The sequence below is a fragment of the Mauremys reevesii genome, linkage group 7 (genome assembly GCF_016161935.1).
Source record: "Mauremys reevesii isolate NIE-2019 linkage group 7, ASM1616193v1, whole genome shotgun sequence".
NCBI classification, from domain to species: Eukaryota; Metazoa; Chordata; order Testudines; family Geoemydidae; genus Mauremys; species Mauremys reevesii.
Window position 1 is genome coordinate 56,427,659 of NC_052629.1, and position 19,101 is coordinate 56,446,759.

The 19,101-nt window shown below is 45.3% G+C and overlaps 1 protein-coding gene across 5 annotated transcripts in view; it reads right to left on the reverse strand.

Moving 5' to 3' along the window:
• LOC120409606 (pulmonary surfactant-associated protein A-like) overlaps positions 1-19,101 on the reverse strand; it is a 51,732-nt gene that overhangs the window by 27,544 nt on the left and 5,087 nt on the right. For 3 of the 5 annotated variants that reach the window (XM_039548136.1, XM_039548134.1, XM_039548127.1), the window contains exon 2: positions 16,728-16,881. In XM_039548136.1, the coding sequence (XP_039404070.1) occupies positions 16,728-16,881 (154 nt within the window). Of the gene's footprint in view, positions 1-16,727; positions 16,882-19,101 lie in introns of those variants that run through there. The other 2 variants (XM_039548129.1, XM_039548128.1) reach the window with 2 other exon arrangements.

Here is a 19,101-nt window from a genome sequence, read left to right on the forward strand (position 1 = left end):
GCTGTTTACACCTATGTAACCTGAGACCCAGGAGAGGGATGCAACTAGGTGACACCTGTTGCCCAGGAAGCGAGACAAAGAAGAGGAGGAGGAGCAATAGTGGGTGTCAGAGGTAAGGTAGCTGGAAGCTGGCAGTCTGCATAGTGGGACTGGAAGAGGGGGAGTCCAGGGTTTCTGGCTCAGGACTCTCAAGATGGACTTGGCTGAAAGTCACTGATTTCTGTAATAGCAAGCTCCGTTCCATGCTGTGTTCCTGTCAACTAATAAACCATGACCAGAACCTCTGCTGTAGTTTTGATTCCAGTTTCATTCTGTTTTACCGGATGCCTGAGAGTCACATCTGACTGCAGAGTTGGGGTGCAAGGCCCTCTGGCTTCCCCAGAAGCCCCACCTGAGCGGACTCGCTGAGGGAAGTGCACGGTGTGGAAGGGGCTGCTGAATGCTCTGAAAATCCTTAATCTAGGGTTAAAATGCAGAGTAGATGCTCAAGCCCAGGGTTCCCTGACATGGGTCAGCTGACTTGAGTCCAACTAACCCTAAGCTTACATTGCTGTGTAGACATACCCCCTGACTTCTATAGAACAGGCTCAGAACTTTGGACATCGGTCCACACAAGCAGGGAAAAAGTGACAAACGGTATTCAGTCCTTTTTCCCTGACATCCAAGCTTCATTTCTGGAGTTCTGAATCAAGCTTCAGAGCTGAATTCTATCCTTTTGTAATGAGCCCACTGGGGCAGCCTTGGAGAACAGTGGTTAGATTATCATGACAACTATTAATCATGTTTAAATTGAGTTTAGAAACTATAGCCTGGCATTTTCAGTCCATCTTGTGATTAGCTATTTTCACAATGATTTGGCTCCTTCTGACTGGAAAATAAGCCATTTTTGGTGTTGGCTTGACTTGGAATCAAAACTACAGCAGAGGTTCTGATCAGGGATTCAACTCCAACCCTTCCTACTTTCAAACATTCAGCAAAAAAACTTGAAATAGTTCTCCTTCTGATTGATCTTGAGGATTATTATGTAGGAAAGGCAGGTAATTTGCCAGTCAAATATATTTTATCTGGACCATTTTGTTCCATGCTGTATATTAAAAACAAAGGAAATTAATTACAGTAAGGTGCATTAAAATAACATCGATGGTTAACAAAAATACCCTAAGTGAATTCAGACTTAAGTTAATAACTTCATCCTTTGCTTACTCCACTCAGTCTCTGTATGGTAGATTTTAACATGTAGCTTTCTTTTGGGGCTCTTAAAAATAAAAGGATAACTTTACAAACCATATTAGTTGCAATTCCTAAGCACAATTAGGTTGGCTATAACTCAGAATTTTCCTTGCTTTTGTGGGTTCAAAAGCAGGCAGGACTCATTTCTGTAAAATACATCATATAATTCCATGTACCAAATGTTTAACAATGGATTTTTCCCACATTTGCAGACATGTCAAGTTTTAGTATATAATGAAATTTCAAGTAAAGATCAAGCTAAAAAACTATTGTGGAAGAAAATAGTCAGTCAGATGGCTGCATACTGTTCTCACTGCTTATGATTCAAGCATAATAACCCCCAAAGCCTTTACCTGACCGATAGTCGTGGAGGCTTATGTTTACCTGGCACTGCACGGTAGCTAGGAATGTATTTGAATTCCCGAATGATTTCTTTTGAAAGTGGTGTTTAAATAAACGTAACAGCTACAGAAGAAAGGATCCAGTAACAACACTTAGATACATAAGTGTTCCTAGGAAACTGGGCAGAATACATGGCAACACATTTTAAAAGAGGAACTGTAACTTCATGTTCTTTCATGTGGGTTACATAACTGGAGGACAATGAAATAATCACCTCCCTGTGGTTAAAAAAAACATAAGGTGGGCAAAAATCCCCAACCACAGCCATTGTTAATCTTCACACCCACTGCCTCACCTTAATTATGTGAGATCATTGATTACAACAGTGGCCTGGCAATGAACTAGATAGACTGACAAAACAGAGCAATTTAGACGTGGGATTATTTTTCCTCTGAATCCTATCCCCCATGCTTGATGGTTTGAATTAAACTGAATTTGAAACCAAGCCATCCCTGAGCCTCCCTAACCATCTTTAATAGCTCATAATTGCTATCCATTGCCACACAGCAGTATTGGAAATACTAATTATTGCAAATAGGGGAAATGACCTATGGCATCTCAATTATCACAGTATCATAACTGGGTAAATGCTGCCCTTTTAATGGAAAGCACTGCACACCAGTAATCACAGAAGTGTCCCAACAGATTATACCTCCAAGGAGATGATCTTTACAGAGTCCCTCTCTATCTTATCTAGGGAAGCCATCAATTTATGCTTGAACAGGCCCTGGGCAAGACTGCCTGAGACCATGTGTTTGTGCTTCATATTTTGCCCCATAAACAACCACCTGGCATTTGTTGTCAGTTTAAAATAAGGATAATCAACTCCACGGATGGTAATTGGCCCTTTTAGGCCATTACATCAGTCCCTTGGGTTGCCTATTGCAGGGGAAATGATGGGCCCACTGATACTGCAGTAGTGTATGGTACAATATATGTCCAAAGACATTGTCAACAGTTTTTTTGTTTGTGTGTGAAATCCAGGAGCCGGGGAACATTGAAAGTGCATGGTATAAATATGAATTATATAGTAAAATAAGCTCACCAAGTTGCTGTTCAAGCCTGATTATCATAGCAAAGAGAAACTACTTTACAATCTCCATCAAGGGACCTCATCGGATAATGAATTCCCAAAAAATATCCTGTGCTGAGGTGGTTATTGATGTTATAAGCTGAAAATTAAGATGAAATAGGTGTATCAATTTTCAATTGGCACAGGGAATTTCTAGAGAATGAATGCTATGCAAGATAGCTAATTGGGCTGTTTTAGCAGTTAATATATGCTGCTTCTGTTGCAGTGCCCACGCACAATCAGTTTATGGATTCTGACCAATATACACATGAAAGCCTTGTATCTATCTTGTATTTGAGTCTGACACACTTTGCAATTACAATTTGTGTTGGCCTGAGTGGCTAACCAAAAATTCAGCGTCTTGTGGGTTGTTTCAGTTACTAGGAGAAATTGATTATGGAATCTGACACCTTTGATACGATCTTGTTTACTTACGAGAATGTGCAAAGCCTCATTTCCCTGAACACAGGAGGAACCAAACAGGGGCTCACAGCTCCAAACCTCTTTTTGCCAGCCCCAGCCCCAACAACGCTTTCTATAGGTTTTTGCAGGACCACACACTCAATACTTGGTCAGTCTTTTGTCTGGCTTTCTGCTCCTTCTGTGTCTGTTTCTGTGCTGTCTTCTCTTGCTCTCCCCACCCCACCTCTACCCAAACACAATAACTAGCAAAACTCCACCCACATAGTTCTATTTTCTGGGCAGACTTGCATATATCTTAGTTTGGGGCTGTGACATGTGCTTGTGTTTTGGGTATAGGCCCCCTAGAGTTACTTTCATTTAACCTGAATGAAGTGCAGCTGTTAACCTCACCAGTTTCAAAAAGGTTTAACCCAACCTATAATGTTATTCTCCATAGAGGATACAACTCCAGATGGCACTGTGATTAAAACTGCAAGTACAGATATCGACTCAGTTCCTTGAGTGCAGTGCGGCCACTGCACCCCAGCTGGATTCTAGCCCTAACCCTGATCTAACCGGCTATGGAAGGAGGACCCTACTGGAGGCGGGTAACAGACTTTCTGAGAGCACCCCTCACAGAAATACCTGGCTTCACAGCCCTCCTGCTTACAGTTTCCCCACAACTATCTTCAGCCAGTTGCAGCCATAGAGGTGACTTGCCCCCTGGCAGAGCCACTTTAAAGCATTCAACTTCTTTTGAGCCCCAAAACAATATCAAAACAAGAGAGATTTCAGCCCCACTGGGCTCAACCATCAGCCCCCCTCCTTATTGGCAGGCTCCCAAGAGCAACATGGTCTATTCACTGGTTCTTGGGCTCCAATCAACCCAACCGTCCAGGTCAGGTCTACCAAGGTCCTCTGGCAGGCCATAGCCCTCAGCCAGTTCCTAGCTTGAGACCAGCTTCTTGCCTCACATTGGAGCAGCCTGTCTGCTCTCCTTACAACCAGCCCTTAACTGCTGGGCTTTCATCCCTCAGTCCCCCTGGTTCTAGTCCAGCCCACAAGCCTCAGGCTCCTCTTGGGAGTCTTTATACATCTCCCCAAACCTGGCCTCACCAGCTTCCTCCTGGCTTCAGGCTTTGGCTTCCCAGGTGTGTTTACACTGCACACTAAGCCCAGGCTTGTGGACTCAGTGGTTCCAAGCCCATGGCTGAGAGTCCACACTGCATTGTAAACCTAGGTTTACAATTGCTGGAGCTGGGTCTTACAACTGTGCTAACACATCTGTACTGTACTAGGCAGACCTTCTGACTTGAGTCTGTGGCTTGAGTTGCAGCCACACCACAAAATGACAGGGCTTGGACCTGAGTCACAGCAGGACTCCGTCTCTGATGCACCCCTCTAGCAGAGTCCTAGGTCCCAAGTCAGACTGATTTGTGAGTGAACAGAAGAGGGGCTTTGGGCTTATACCTGAGTGAGATCCTGGATGTAGTGTTGAGTGTAGACATACCCACAGATTTCCCTGTTCCTCAGGCTAGCACAAACCCAGCTTCTTATCTCACATTGGGTAGCCTGTCTACTCTTCTCCCAGTCAGGACCCAACCTCTTTTTAAGTCTCACACCCTGCAAAGATGTAGCAGGGCAGGGCTAAATGAACAGGGGCTGACTGGTCCAAGGCCTGCCAGCTCTTAGAGTGGCAGGCCGCCCTGTTACAGCAGGGGTCTAGCAACAGCATAGAGCTGGCATAAGGGTTGTGGCCAGGGTTTCCATCTCTTACTGATCCCCAGCTGCTGTACTGGCCCTTGGGATCTATGGGCAGCTGGAGTAACTTACAAGGTTCCCCTATGTTGTTACTTAGGAGTGACCTGTCATGCAGCCAGCCCAGGGAATTGGGGGAGTGCAAAAGCCAGCATTTTTTACACATCCTTCGCATGGGTTTCACTGAGCACTTGCTGGCCACAACTGAGAAACCCGACCACACACAAACAAGTGCAACATATGAACGTTGCCAAAGTAAATGATTTTCTAGGTTTTGCACAGTCAGCCAACTGTGAAATATTGACTTTTCAGTGGCTTCTGAAAAAATGGACCATATCATTTCGTGAAATGCAATTTTCAGTGGTCATAGTTTTATCACTTAATTGCCTTGCCTCCAGCTGCTCCACTTGCTATACCCTTTGAAAGGATTACCATGCAGAGGTGTGCATGCAAATTCCCACCAGATGCAAAACTACTTGTATTTCCATTGATGGTTGATTGTGGGATTGAAAGTTTTAATCTAAGTTAGTGATCTCCTAATTGAGACAATATACAAGGGGCAGTTAAAACAAAAATAAAGCTAGCTTCATTTCATAGTTGGAAAGGGGGTATATTAATAGGTTAAAAATAATTAAGGGAATCCTTTCAAAAGAAATATGGCCCATCCTAAATAAAAGTGGATTTGTTTGCAATGCTTATTGTACCAGGTCTCCTTAGCCCCTCACCAAATATTACCTCATAATTTTGCTAATTGTTATTGCAAGGTCTTCCATCCAGATAATAAAATGTGCCAACTGAGAATCAGAATCTCAGAGTCGGGAAAATTAGTGCCAGATAACCATATATTTAGGTTCATTACTTGGAGCTGCAATCTTGCCACTACCTAACTGAAGCGTTTCTTTTCATGTCTCTCAAACCACTGCATTTCAAATGGTGCTTGCTATAGCAACTATTTTTTTTATTATCTACTTGCCTTTTTTTTTTCTTTCAGAAGGAAATAGCCACAGGAACTACAGAGAACAAAGTCCTGGCTTATTTTTTAGAACGTTCCCTAATTTTGATAGAAAGTTATTGTGCTGAATACAAAATGACTCAGCGAATAACATGCTAGTAGGCCAGGAAAGCATAAGAAACATTTCATTTGGATTTGTAAACAATCCTAATGTTATGTCGGGATCATATTCAGCCTCTTACCATTCAGAAGTGTTAGATGTGAGAAGAAGGAAGTGTGCATTGTAAGTGATGTCAGGAAATTTATCATCAAATTATCATGATATACTTTTCAGGTGGTAAATAGACTTTAAATTCTCATCTGTGAATCTGGACAGTAGAAAAGGATCAAGGGTAAAAATTTCAAAGTCACAAGGCACAAATAAGAGTTTGGTTTCAAACTTTCAGTGGGAACTGGGTGCCTAAACTGCCCTTTGTGCCTTTGAAAGTCTCCCCTTATATCCATGAGGAGGAAGGTGAAAAGCAAATGGAGGGGAAACTGAAAAGAGGAAGACATGAAGCATAGGTAGAGGGATTTTTTAAAAAAATCGTATATTTAGATGATGGAAGGGAAAAAAAAAGATCCAGCAGCATCACTAAAGTAAGGGTCCATTCCTATTGTTCTTTAAAACCAATGGTAAAACCTCCTGGATATTATCCTGGCTCCACTGAAGACAATGGGAATTTTGTCATTGACTTCAATGGGGCTGAGATTTTCCCCAAAATTGTCATCATCTGGAGCAGAAGGCCCAATGTCTGAATATTGCACTTATGGTTTATGGTGCCACAAGGATCCCTTAATAGAATGACAGATAATGTCTAGCTGGTGAGTACATTTTTCCTTATATTGCTGCACTGGAGATGCTGTAGCGTAGGCTGTGTCAGCTACAGCTATAAAAATTAACTCCGGGATATTTTATTTTAACTCGGCAGAATGTTTTCTTTTTAAGTTAGCTGATTAAAATGCCCCAGAGCTCATCTACCAAATAAAGACAAGATGAAGATTCAGAGAAGCAGAAAGAAAACAAAAGGGAATGGATAGAGCCATAGAACTTCACAAATCCCTTCACAGAGAATTAGGGTATCTTGTAAAAGCAACAAAGAATCCTGTGGCACCTTATAGACTAACAGACGTTTTGCAGCATGAGCTTTCGTGGGTGAATACCCACTTCTTCGGATGCAAGTGGTGGAAATTTCCAGGGGCAGGTTTATATATGCAAGCAAGAAGCAAGCTAGAGATAACGAGGTTAGTTCAATCAAGGAGGATGAGGCCCTGTTCTAGCAGTTGAGGTGTGAAAACCAAGGGAGGAGAAACTGGTTCTGTAATTGGCAAGCCATTCACAGTCTCTGTTTAATCCTGAGCTGATGGTGTCAAATTTGCAGATGAACTGGAGCTCAGCAGTTTCTCTTTGAAGTCTGGTCCTGAAGTTTTTTTGCTGCAGGATGGCCACCTTAAGATCTGCTATTGTGTGGCCAGGGAGGTTGAAGTGTTCTCCTACAGGTTTTTGTATATTGCCATTGCTAATATCTGATTTGTGTCTATTTATCCTTTTCCTTAGAGACTGTCCAGTTTGGCCGATGTACATAGCAGAGGGGCATTGCTGGCATATGATGGCATATATTACATTGGTGGACGTGCAGGTGAATGAACCGGTGACGGTGTGGCTGATCTGGTTAGGTCCTGTGATGGTGTTGCTGGTGTAGATATGTGGGCAGAGTTGGCATCGAGGTTTGTTGCATGGGTTGGTTCCTGAGCTAGAGTTACTATGGTGCGGTGTGCAGTTACTGGTGAGAATATGCTTCAGGTTGGCAGGTTGTCTGTGGGCGAGGACTGGCCTGCCACCCAAGGCCTGTGAAAGTGTGGGGTCATTCTCCAGGATGGGTTGTAGATCCCTGATGATGCGCTGGAGGGGTTTTAGCTGGGGACTGTATGTGATGGCCAGTGGAGTCCTGTTGGTTTCTTTCTTGGGTTTGTCTTGCAGTATGAGGCTTCTGGGTACACGTCTGGCTCTGTTGATCTGTCTCCTTATTTCCTCGTGCGGGTACTGTAGTTTTGAGAATGCTTGGTGGAGATTTTGTAGGTGTTGGTCTCTGTCTGTGGGGTTAGAGCAGATGCGGTTGTACCTCAGTGCTTGGCTGTAGACAATGGATCTTGTGGTGTGCCCGGGATGGAAGCTGGAGGCATGAAGGTAGGCATAGCGGTCGGTAGGTTTTCGGTATAGGGTGGTGTTAATGTGTCCATCAATTATTTGCACCGTAGTGTCTAGGAAGTGGACCTCCCGTGTAGATTGGTCCAGGCTGAGGTTGATGGTGGGGTGGAAGCTGTTGAAATCGTGGTGGAATTTTTCCAGAGTCTCTTTCCCATGGGTCCAGATGATGAAGATGTCATCAATGTAGCATAGGTAGAGAAGGGGCGTGAGTGGACGGGAGCTGAGGAAGCGTTGTTCCAGGTCAGCCATAAAAATATTGGCATATTGTGGGGCCATGTGGGTGCCTATAGCGGTGCCACTGATCTGGAGATATATATTGTCATCAAATTTGAAATAGTTGTGTCTGAGGATAAAGGCACAGAGTTCAGCAACCAGTTGTGCTGTGGCATCATCAGGGATACTGTTCCTGACAGCTTGTATTCCATCAGCGTGTGGGATGTTGGTGTAGAGAGCCTCTACATCCATGGTGGCCAGGATGGTGTTTTCTGGAAGGTCACCAATGCATTGTAGTTTCCTCAGGAAATCAGTGGTGTCACGGAGATAGCTGGGAGTGCTGGTGGCATAGGGTCTGAGTAGAGAGTCCACATATCCAGACATTCCTTCAGTGAGAGTTCCAATGCCCAAGATGATGGGGCGTCCAGGATTTCCAGGTTTGTGGATTTTGGGCAGTAGCTAGAATAGCCCTGGTCGGGGCTCTAAGGGTGTGTTGATTTGTTCCGGTGTTAGTGTAGGGAGTGTCCTGAGTAGATGGTTCAGTTCCTTAGTGTATTCCTCAGTGGGATCTGAGGGCAGTGGCCTGTAGAATTTGGTGTTGGAGAGTTGTCTGGCGGCCTCCTTTTGGTAGTCAGACCTGTTCATGATGACAACAGCACCTCCTTTATCAGCCTCTTTGATTATAATGTCAGGATGGTTTCTGAGGCTGAGGTATCTTGGTTATTGCATGAGGCCAGTACAACTCCAGAAGTAACTCTGACATAGCTTACTGAAACACACTACATTTCTTGGTTTGCTTAACATAACAGAGATTATTTAAAAACCCTTAGAAACCTAACAGCAGCAGACAGCAACTAATTAACTAATATGATAATTAATTTCATTATTCCAGGGGGATCAGTTCCTGCATCATTTATACTGATTTCCTTTGTAGTTTTGAAGCTTATGAGGTTTTCATAATCAGGAAAGAGAAACTCTAAATGATTATTAATAACATTAGCTGCCAATAGGATATGATCCCTTGTATTTCAATTCAGTGCTTAATATTCCACACACTAAATTGCGGGCATATTTACTGAGAATGCATATACAAATCAACCACTTGTATGTACAAGTGGCCAATTATGTGTTTAACTGGCCGTTTACGTGTTTACGTGTTATGGATGAGTACATGGATTGCAGTAGCATCAATTGACTTCAGCCCCATGGCTTTGCAAAAACAAGAATAATAGCTGTCAAGTGTGCAGCAGCAGGTGTAAGTCCAAGTCCCTTGTAGTTTTTACAGTAGAAATAAGGCTAAGACCAGCTTTCTGTTTAAAGCTCAGCTCTTCTAAGTGCTCTAAATATCTATGCAGTTACTTGGACTGCCTTGAAATTTAGTGAGCCTTATGGAGCCATGAGATACAGCCAGTGATCCAAATGTGGGGGCATTTGTCCAGGGCTTCCCACGATACAGCCAGCTGGAAAAAGAAAAGCTTTTCTTAAGATGGACACATTTTGCTCCCAGATAGCGATCAAACCAGGGCTTAGATCCTCATACCAGAATATGAAACATTTGAGGGTTACCCCACTAGAGTGCCTGGCACCCAATAGCCTTTTAGAGGGAATCAAATTAAAATGCTATTTAAAAAAGATTTTGCTTTTCCACATAGGCAGACTCAGGCTATGTCTACACTAGAGACCTTACAGCAGCACACCTGTACTGCTCTAAGGTCTCCCATGTAGCTGCTCTGTGACGGTGGGAGAGAGCTCTCCCGGCATAATTCAACCACCAGGGCTGGCTTTAGGCCAATTCAACCAATTCCCCTGAATCGGGCCCCGCCCCTAAGAGGGCCCCGTGCCCAAACCCCAGTACGGCGTACCAGCAAAAGCCAGTGCACTGTACCAGGGTGGCCCAGCTTCCCCAGGGGGAAATTTAAAAGGCCTGGGGCTCCCAGCAGGGGCTGGAGCCCCAGGCCCTTTAAATTGCCACCAGAGCACCACTGCTGGAGCCCTGGGGTAGGGCTGTGGGGCTGTGGGGGCTATTTAAAAAGTCTGGGGCTCCCGTCGCTTCTACCGCCCTGGCCCTTTAAATAGCCACTGAAGCCACACCACTTCCCCAGGGCTCCCTCAGCTATTTAAAGGGCTGGAGCGGTAGAAGCAGGGGAGCCCCAGGCTCTTTAAATAGCCCCCAGAGCCCTGGGGTATCCGGTGGGTGGACTCCAGCTGCCTCTGCTGCCTGGTCATTTAAATAGCCCCCAGAGACCCGCCACTTCCCCAGGGCTCCCGCGGCTATTTACAGGGCTGGGGCAGTGGAAGCAGGGGAGCCCCGGGCCCTTTAAATAGCCCCTGAGCCCCAGGCTGCTGCTGCTGCTACCCTGGTGGGGGAGGGAGGAGGAGGGGGCACTCACCATACAGGATGGGCTGTACCCCCTGTACCTGCACCAGCTGCCTGCAGCCAACCCCTGCTGCACCCCCTGCCCACACCAGCCCCGCACCCCCTGCTCTGCCTGCACCAGTTCCTGTCTGCAGCCAGCCCTGCACCCGCTGCCCGCAGCCAGCCCTGCACCCCCTGCCTGGTCCGCACCAGCCCCTGTCTCCAGCCAGCCCCTGCCGCACCGCCTGCCCTGCCCGCACCAGCCCTGCACCCCCTGCCCTGTCTCCAGCCAGCCCCTGCCGCACCGACTGCCCTGCCCGCACCAGCCCTGCACCCCCTGCCCTGTCTCCAGCCAACCCCTGCCGCACCCCCCTGCCTGAAGCCAGCCAGCCCACCCCACACCCCCTGTCTCCAGCCTGCCCCACTCCCCTTGCCCAGCCTGCAGCCAGACCCTACCTCCAGCCCCCTGCCACCCCAACCTCCAGCCAGCCCCATGTCCACTGGTGCCCTGCAGTTCCCAGGGCAGTAACCCTGCACACCTGCTTCAATGAGGTGGGCAGGGAGCAGCTGGGACCCACACATGTGCACCCTAGCACACCCTCAGGGAGTGGCGGAGCTCATTTCTAGTTCAGGCCCATCTTTTTAAAAAAGAACTTTAGGTAGGGTTAACATACATCTGTATTTTCCCGGACATGTCAGGCTTTTTGGTTCTTAAATTGCCATCCGGGAGGAAAATACGGATGTATGGTAACCCTATTGGTACAAAAAATACATACTGTGGCAGAACTTTTTATAGGGAACTGGTTGCTAAGAAATGAAAGGCTTTTTTTTTTTTTTACACTTTTTTTTTTCAGTCATCCCTGCCGGGGCCCTGCCGAAAATGTTCGAATTGGGCCCCGCACTTCCTAAAGCCGGCCCTATCAACCACCCCCAATGAGTGGCGGTAGCTATGCTGGTGGGAGAGTGTCTCCCGCTAACACAGCGCTGTCCACACCAACACTTCTGTTGGTGTAACTTATGTTGGTCAAGGGGTTGTTTTTTCACACCCGAGTGACATAAGTATTACCAACAAAAGTGCTAGTATAGATACAGCCTGAGGCTCATGAGCCTATTCTAGTGCCTAAAGGGGTACTGTGAGCATCCATCGACAGAGGAGTTAACAGGACTGTTAGCCTTCAAAGTTTCACACCAGCTGGATAACTCAAGGGGACAAGCAGTAGTTCTTTGACACTGACCCCCTCCAGGATCTGAAGGCAACTCCCTCCTGGGGAGCGTGGTGGAGGGGAGCAGAGCTGAATGTGGGGCACAGAGGTAGGGTGAATAACTCTTTAGATATTATAAACTATCCAACCTTTTCTGGTCCAAACCTTCAAGAAAATTACACTCAAATATTCCCCTCTATTAACTGTGAGAAACCAACTTTGCCAACATTAGTTGTTCACAAGGTAATAATCACATTCATTCTAAGAAATGCAGCCACCTATGTTCAAGGAGGGAGACAAGGCTGCCTAATAGCTAGTGCTGCAGTATATATTCTTTCAAATCGCTATCTGGACCTTTTTGTGTTGGCATAATGACCAGGCCCATTAAAAACAAGATAAATGGGCCTCCAAAATTCTTTACAGCATAAAAATCAAAGCTATTCTGTAGCCGTATATTTTGTTAAATATAATCACACAGACTTTTCTTTCTGTTTGCTTGGGGCAGGAAAGCATAACCCTCCCAGAGAAACACAGAGCACTAGCATATGGTGGCATGAATAAGAAATGTAATACATACTCATTTTTCTATTATCTATAACTACATATCACTCTGTACCGCAGTGCTAAACACCAATGCAGAGGGACATGAAGCAACAAATTAATATTGGCTCATCAACATAAAGGAATGCCATACTGCAGGCAGAAAAAAAATCAGTATAGGTCTGTTCAAAAACAAAGTAGACAAGCAGTGAGCATTAAAGAACACCATTGCACAGATTATCCACTGTACAGTTGTCACCCTCATCAGGTAGCTGTGAGCTCAAAGGGCTCTCCAGCCCTCCTTCTGACCTATGACATTACTGTTTCTGTATGCTAAGCATGTACCAAATATCAGCCCATATCAAAGCTCTTTATTTTAATTTTTTTTTCAGTGCAAGTCTCCTGCCTCACCCATATGTGATTAAGACAGACGATCATCCTGATGACTCACTGGGTTTTTTTGTTCGTAGGTGACCTGTATTTGAGGCAGCTACAGCCTAGACTAAACATTTTAGCAGCAGGTGAGTATGTTTCCTGCATCACTGAGAGTCCTGCAGTGTTGCCATTCGGATATAAAATATATATATTTTTAACTAATATACATGAGATTCAGTCCCAGTATTGAGCTTTTGTGGGTGAATACCCACTTTGTTGGACATGCATCCGATGAAGTGGGTATTCACCCATGAAAGCTCATGCTCCAATACGTCTGTTAGTCTATAAGGTGCCACAGGACTCTTTGCTGCTTTTATAGATCCAGACTAATACAGCTACCCCTCTGATACTTTAATTTTGTTGATAACTGAAAATGGTCTTCTTTATTAAAAGTTACTTTTGCATCTGTAATTTGCTGTGTTAAGTGTTTGTAAAAGCATAAGAACAGAAATTAGCAAGAAGGTAAAAACTCTATTGAGGTTTATGTCTGGGAGAATGTATACTGCTTTTTGAATAACTGCTTTATTAAGCATGTTTTATTTGTACCATTCCTACTTGTTTTCTGTCATTATGTACACTATTCATGTCTTATTTAATTATGTTTCAGTAAAGCAATCTCTGAGAGAAAGGGATTGAAGAAAAAGCTAAAATGCAGTTTAGCTATAAAAATAAACAGCCTTGAAATTACTAAGGTCTGTTATTTATAGCTATGAAAACACCAGTGTAATGATGCTTTTTGTGCTTCTTACCCTTTTTTTTAAAAACTGTGGTCTGTAAATTAAACCGCTTAATTGTTCAGGGGCTCTAGGACGTCAGTGTATCTATATCCATTCAATTCACCATGCCACAATAAAGCATCTAGTTTCTTTTATAGATCCTCCATTCACTACCTCATTTATACAATTTTAAAACAGTTTTTCTTAGTCACACAGTGCCATATGCGTATGTAAATCTGTCACACGAAGTTATACCTAAAATAGCCCCAAGGCCCTCTCAGAACAATGTCCACATCTCCAGCACTCAGCTCTCCTGACAGAGGATTCTACTATCAAGTTTCCTCGAAGGAGTTTATAAAGAACACACCTTTAGTGAATCAGATTTAAATACAGACCAGTATAGAGAAAGCTGTAACATTAGAAGGTCACTCTATAACTATTTTCAGTGCAACATAAATGGAAAAAACAGGTATGTACTTGACTTTGACATTTCCCGTGCTGATGCTATTCAATCTGAAGACAGGGCAAGCTAAGGTGACGCATTGAAATAGGTGAGTAGAAAACATCACTATTGTGTGTTGTTGTATGCAGTTTCACAGATGTTAACATTCTGAGACTGAAATGCTGTGAAGTATTGAACAGATGATTGGCAGGTTTGATGTGTATAAATGTTACCCTCATTAAAATTTGAGGGAGGCATTCCACAATAAAAACCTGACCTGGGACTCATCTTTCTGCGTGACCCACTGCAGCTCTCTGCCAGGCCTGACGAGACCAGCCTGGCTTGCTCCCACTGTCCTACCTAAATCCTGAGCCCTCCCTGCCGGCTCAACACTTCCGGTCAGGCCCTGGCACTGAGAAGAGCTGCCAGGGGGAATATCTATGGGTGAAAACAGGCACAGCTGTTCCTAAAACTAATACTGAAACAATCAGCCCTTCTAGCTGATTGTGTTAGTCCCCATGGAGTTCCCCAAAGTCTGTGCTAGAGCAATAGCCACATATTAGCCTGTAAAGTGATCAGGTACCTACTTTCCCAGCTAATAATCTGGTATGCCACTTTCTCCTCTCTTCTCTATCTCTGGTCAGCATGTGTCCTCAGAGTCCTTCCACACCTGCAGCCTGGCATGCCAGCCGCTCTCTCCAAGGCTGATCCTCCATATTACTCAAAGCTAAATAGATTGCTGTGTTCAGTCTACATAATAGGCTATAATCTTTGACTGCCTGGATTTGTTACAGGGAAGGAAACATGAAAAAAGAGACACGTCTCACCAGGGGACATCAACAAGGGGAAACTTGGAACATGGCATTGTTAGATATTGCTACAGAATTAAGTTTCTTGTAGGGAGTGTTACACTTATGATTAAAGCCGCCTCATGAGTGCTTAGCTTTACTCCAGCCTCTTTCACCAGCATGATCCAGGCATCTAAAGTAGAGAATAAGCCCAGTGTAGATATTTGCTAACTGTGCCCTTTTAGAAGTTCACTCCTCTGCCCACAAAGCCAGGCATTACACCCACGATGGTATGTACTTTGCACCAAGGGAGAAACCTCTCAAAAGTGAAGAGTGGGTGCAGTTTGTGAGTGTTAAGGTTTAACAGCCACTTTTCCTGGGCAAAACTGCCTCCAGGCAGTGCGGCTCAGCATCGAGCCAGCCTGCTGAGCAGATCAAGGGCTCCATTTAGGCCGATCTCTCTTTTGCAACATGCATGTGTTTGCCAATAATCTAAAGCTCAAGTGGATTATAAGTCTGAACTTTTTTATTCATTTGCAAAACCTTTAGAAGATGATTGCACTTCTGAATGTTACATTGTTGGGGTTGGTGAGCAAATATTGCTTTGCTGGGCTACTTGTACTGAATGTTGTAATCCAGATAGTTCTAGTTCTCTCCCTTTTCCTGGCCCAGGCCTCTCATCGCCCCTCTAAATCTGTTTCTTTGGCTTTCATTTTCAGATGCATCTACATGCAGAAGAGGCCTGATTCTCTACTAGTCCTGGCCTGATTTAATCATTTACATCTCTGCCAAGTGAGTGTAAAATGCTCCTGAGATGGGGGTAAATTATCCACAACTATTGTCCCCCTACCCCGAATCTCTGCACAATGGCTGAGGCACAGGCTAGATTCAGAGAGCATTGCACATAGATAAACATCAAGGCTATTTTACCCAGAACCCTGAATGCAGGTGACAGTGACAGCTCCCAGCCAGCTTTGAAGGGGACTGCACAATTCTTCATAAGCACACCCAAAATACACCCAAAATACGGTCTTTGGAATATTTCTTAAATAGCCTTTAAAGCCTAAAGCCATTGGGTAAATAAGTCTGCCAGTTTCTCTTCCTAGACAGAATCACACAACTCTGTTGCTCTTCCTGATATTACCGACCCAAAGTGTTCAAAAATTGCAAGTCAGACCCCGCTTTGTATTTAGGTTCTCGTCTGTGAGCCTTTTCTTGGATCACATTTGTAAACTCATTCCCCACAAGGGCTAGAAACGTACTTTTATCTGAAATGAAAACTGAGATTCTCACCACTGCACCAGCAGCTTTGACTTTAAGATAAACACCACATATCAAACCCACATTACAGTCTAAAATTGCAGCATAACATCAGTATTTCTGTACTTTAGCACAGAGGTTCTCAACCTTCTTCTTTCTGAGCCCCTCCCCCACTCCAACATGTGATAAAAACACCAGGTCCCACCTATGCCACAACAACTGGTTTTCTGCATATAAAAGCCAGGGCCGGCATTAGGGCAATTGCCAGGGGCTCCATGCCATAGGGCGCGCCATGAAGCTAAGTTGCTCAGGCTTCTGCTTCAGCCCTGGGTGGCAGGACTCAAGGCCCCAGGGCCCAGGCTTCAGCCCTGCATGGCAGGGCTTAGGCTTTGTGCCCTGGGCCCCAGTGAGTCTAACGCTGATCCTGCTTGGCAGCCCCCCTAAAACCTGCTCGCAACCCCCTAAGGGCCCCTAGGCCCCTGGTTGAGAACCACTGCTTTAGCACACATATGTGAAAACTAGTGAGCATGCCCAGTAAGTAACAGCATGCTTAGAGGAGTCAGAATGGCCTAGAGGTTAGCGCTCTAGGTTAGAGCACTGGAGTAGGACTCAGGAGACCTGAGGCCTTGGCTCTGCTATTGGCTGATATTGGGCACTCCACTGCCCTGTGCCTTGGTTTCCCCACTGTAAAATAGGAATAATGATACTGACCTCCTTTGTAAAGTGCTTTGAGAACTACTGCTAAACAGAGCCATAGAAGAGCTAGCCCTCCTAGCTGCATCACCTTGCCCAGCTCACTGCATGTGTGCAGGGGCACAGACAATTCGAACAAATCCATTCCTGCTCCCACGGCTTCTTCTGCTTCCTGTACAGAAAAAGAAAATCTGCATTATAAAGCCTGTGGGTTACACTACCATTCTCACTGTCGCATTTTTCACCCACTTTGCCCAGATGTGACTGACCTTGCAAGGTAGGAGAGAATCAAGCCCAAGGTGTTTCTTAAAACTTCTCTAAATTAAGGAGCTACAAGTTTTGAGATTGAATATAAAAATATGGACAAGTATTTGGGCTGTCTACCTTAAAGGACCTTGCAGCAGGGTAATACTGTGAGTTAGTAACCCCTGAAGGTCTATCCCAGGTGTGATAGACCCAGGCCAGTTGGGTACAACAAAGTAGTAGAAGGAAGATATACTGTCCACTGGATTAGCAGTTTTCTGTTCCCTGACTGACCTGAGCAGGGGCTGCGCCAGGCTAATGAGAACACCTGACTCTAATTAACCTGCAAAGAGTCAGGTGAGGCCACTGAGGTAATGTGAACACCAGACTATAATTAAGGTCCTTTTTGATACTATAAAAGGGATCACTCTAGTCAGGCTAGAGGGACCTAGGGAGAGGAAACGTGGCTGAAGGGCTGGTTAATGAAGACACCCTCAAGCCATCAGTAAGGGTGAAGAAGAGAGAAGCGGGAGAGCTGTGGGGAAGTGGCCCAGGTAAATGTAGCAACTCTGGCAGTGAAAGGTTGGCTGCCAACAACTGCTGCCATTAGGGTCCCTGGGCTGGAACCCGGAGTAGAGGGTGGGCCCGGGTTTCTTCCCCCCCCCCCCAACTACATAAACACATCCTGGGAGGGGAAGTCAGGCCCCTGTCAGGACAGGAGGCTAAACTATTCTGAAATAAGCCCTACGGACAACAGAGACTGTGGGAGTTCTCTCACCAACCTCCTTGCTGGCTTATGATGAAAAGGGCTCCGTAGACTGTAACCCTGGCCCTAGAGAGAGAAGGGCTACATGGAGGGTTGCAGTGAGCCCTGGAGCTAGCACAGGGGTAGGCAACCTATGGCATGCATGCCGAAGGTGGCACATGAGCTGATTTTCAGTGGCACTCACACTGCCCGGGTCCTGGACATCGGTCTGGGGGGTTCAGCATTTTAATTTAATTTTAAATGAAGCTTCTTAAACATTTTAAAAACCTTATTTACTTTGCATACAACAATAGTTTAGTTATGTATTACAGACTTATAGAAAGAGACATTCTAAAAATGTTAAAATGTATTACTGGCATGCGAAACCTTACATTAGAGTGAATAAATGAAGACTCAGCACACCACTTCTGAAAGGTTGCCAACCCCTGGGCTAGCATATACCGCCTAGAAGTGCAGGACCCATGGGGACAAGGTCAGAGCTCTGCCACAACTGGTGTTAAAAGTGGGATCGTGATTGTTCACAGCGTGGCAGAACAAAGAGGTTTTTTATATTAAAAAAAAAAAAAGTCCACTGGGGTTTTTGTTTTTTGTTTGTACCACAATGGAGGAGGTGGTGAGAGCGCTGGCGCAAGCCACAGCAACCCAGCAGGAGGCAACCCGGGCTCAGGCAATGGCGCAACAGGCGTCCATGAGGTTACAGCAGGAAACCAACCAATTATTAATGAGCCAGAGTTGCTACATTAATGATGAAAAGGGCTCAGTAGACAGTAACCCTGGCCCTAGAGAGAGAAGGGCTATGTGAAGGGTCGCAGGGAGCCACTGAGGCTAGCATATACCGCCTAGAAACGCAGGACCCATGGGGACAAGGTTGGAGCTCTGCCACACAGGGCTAGAGTGTAGCTGCCTGTTTAGCTAGTGCTTAGGGTGGGGGTTGGGGGGAACACAGAGCACAAGGAACCTTTCCCTTTGCATGCCTCAAGCTGAAGCCAGGGGAGTACTTTAGGGGGTAAAGGGATTGCCTCCAGCAGTACATCTCTGGGGGTTCACACCACATTCAAGAGGGGAAAGTGGAGCATAATGTGCTTGGATAGGGATTTTGCATAGTGCCTCAGTGAGCTCCCTCTGAATTGGTGGAGCTGTGCACCATCTCCTACTCTGGCCTGTGTCTAAAAGGCACAATTTAGATTCAAGTGAGCTATTTGGATTTTTGACAGCAGTCAATATAGAGAGGGCAGCAGGACTGAATTGCCCAACCTCCCACACTTCTGATTGCCTGCTTCACCAAGGAGCTTCTTTGGGATCTTTTCAAACACAAACCACGAGGTAGGGTGGGAGATTCAGAGATGTAAACAAGCAGGACTAGTTAAGGACTGTAGCGCCTTC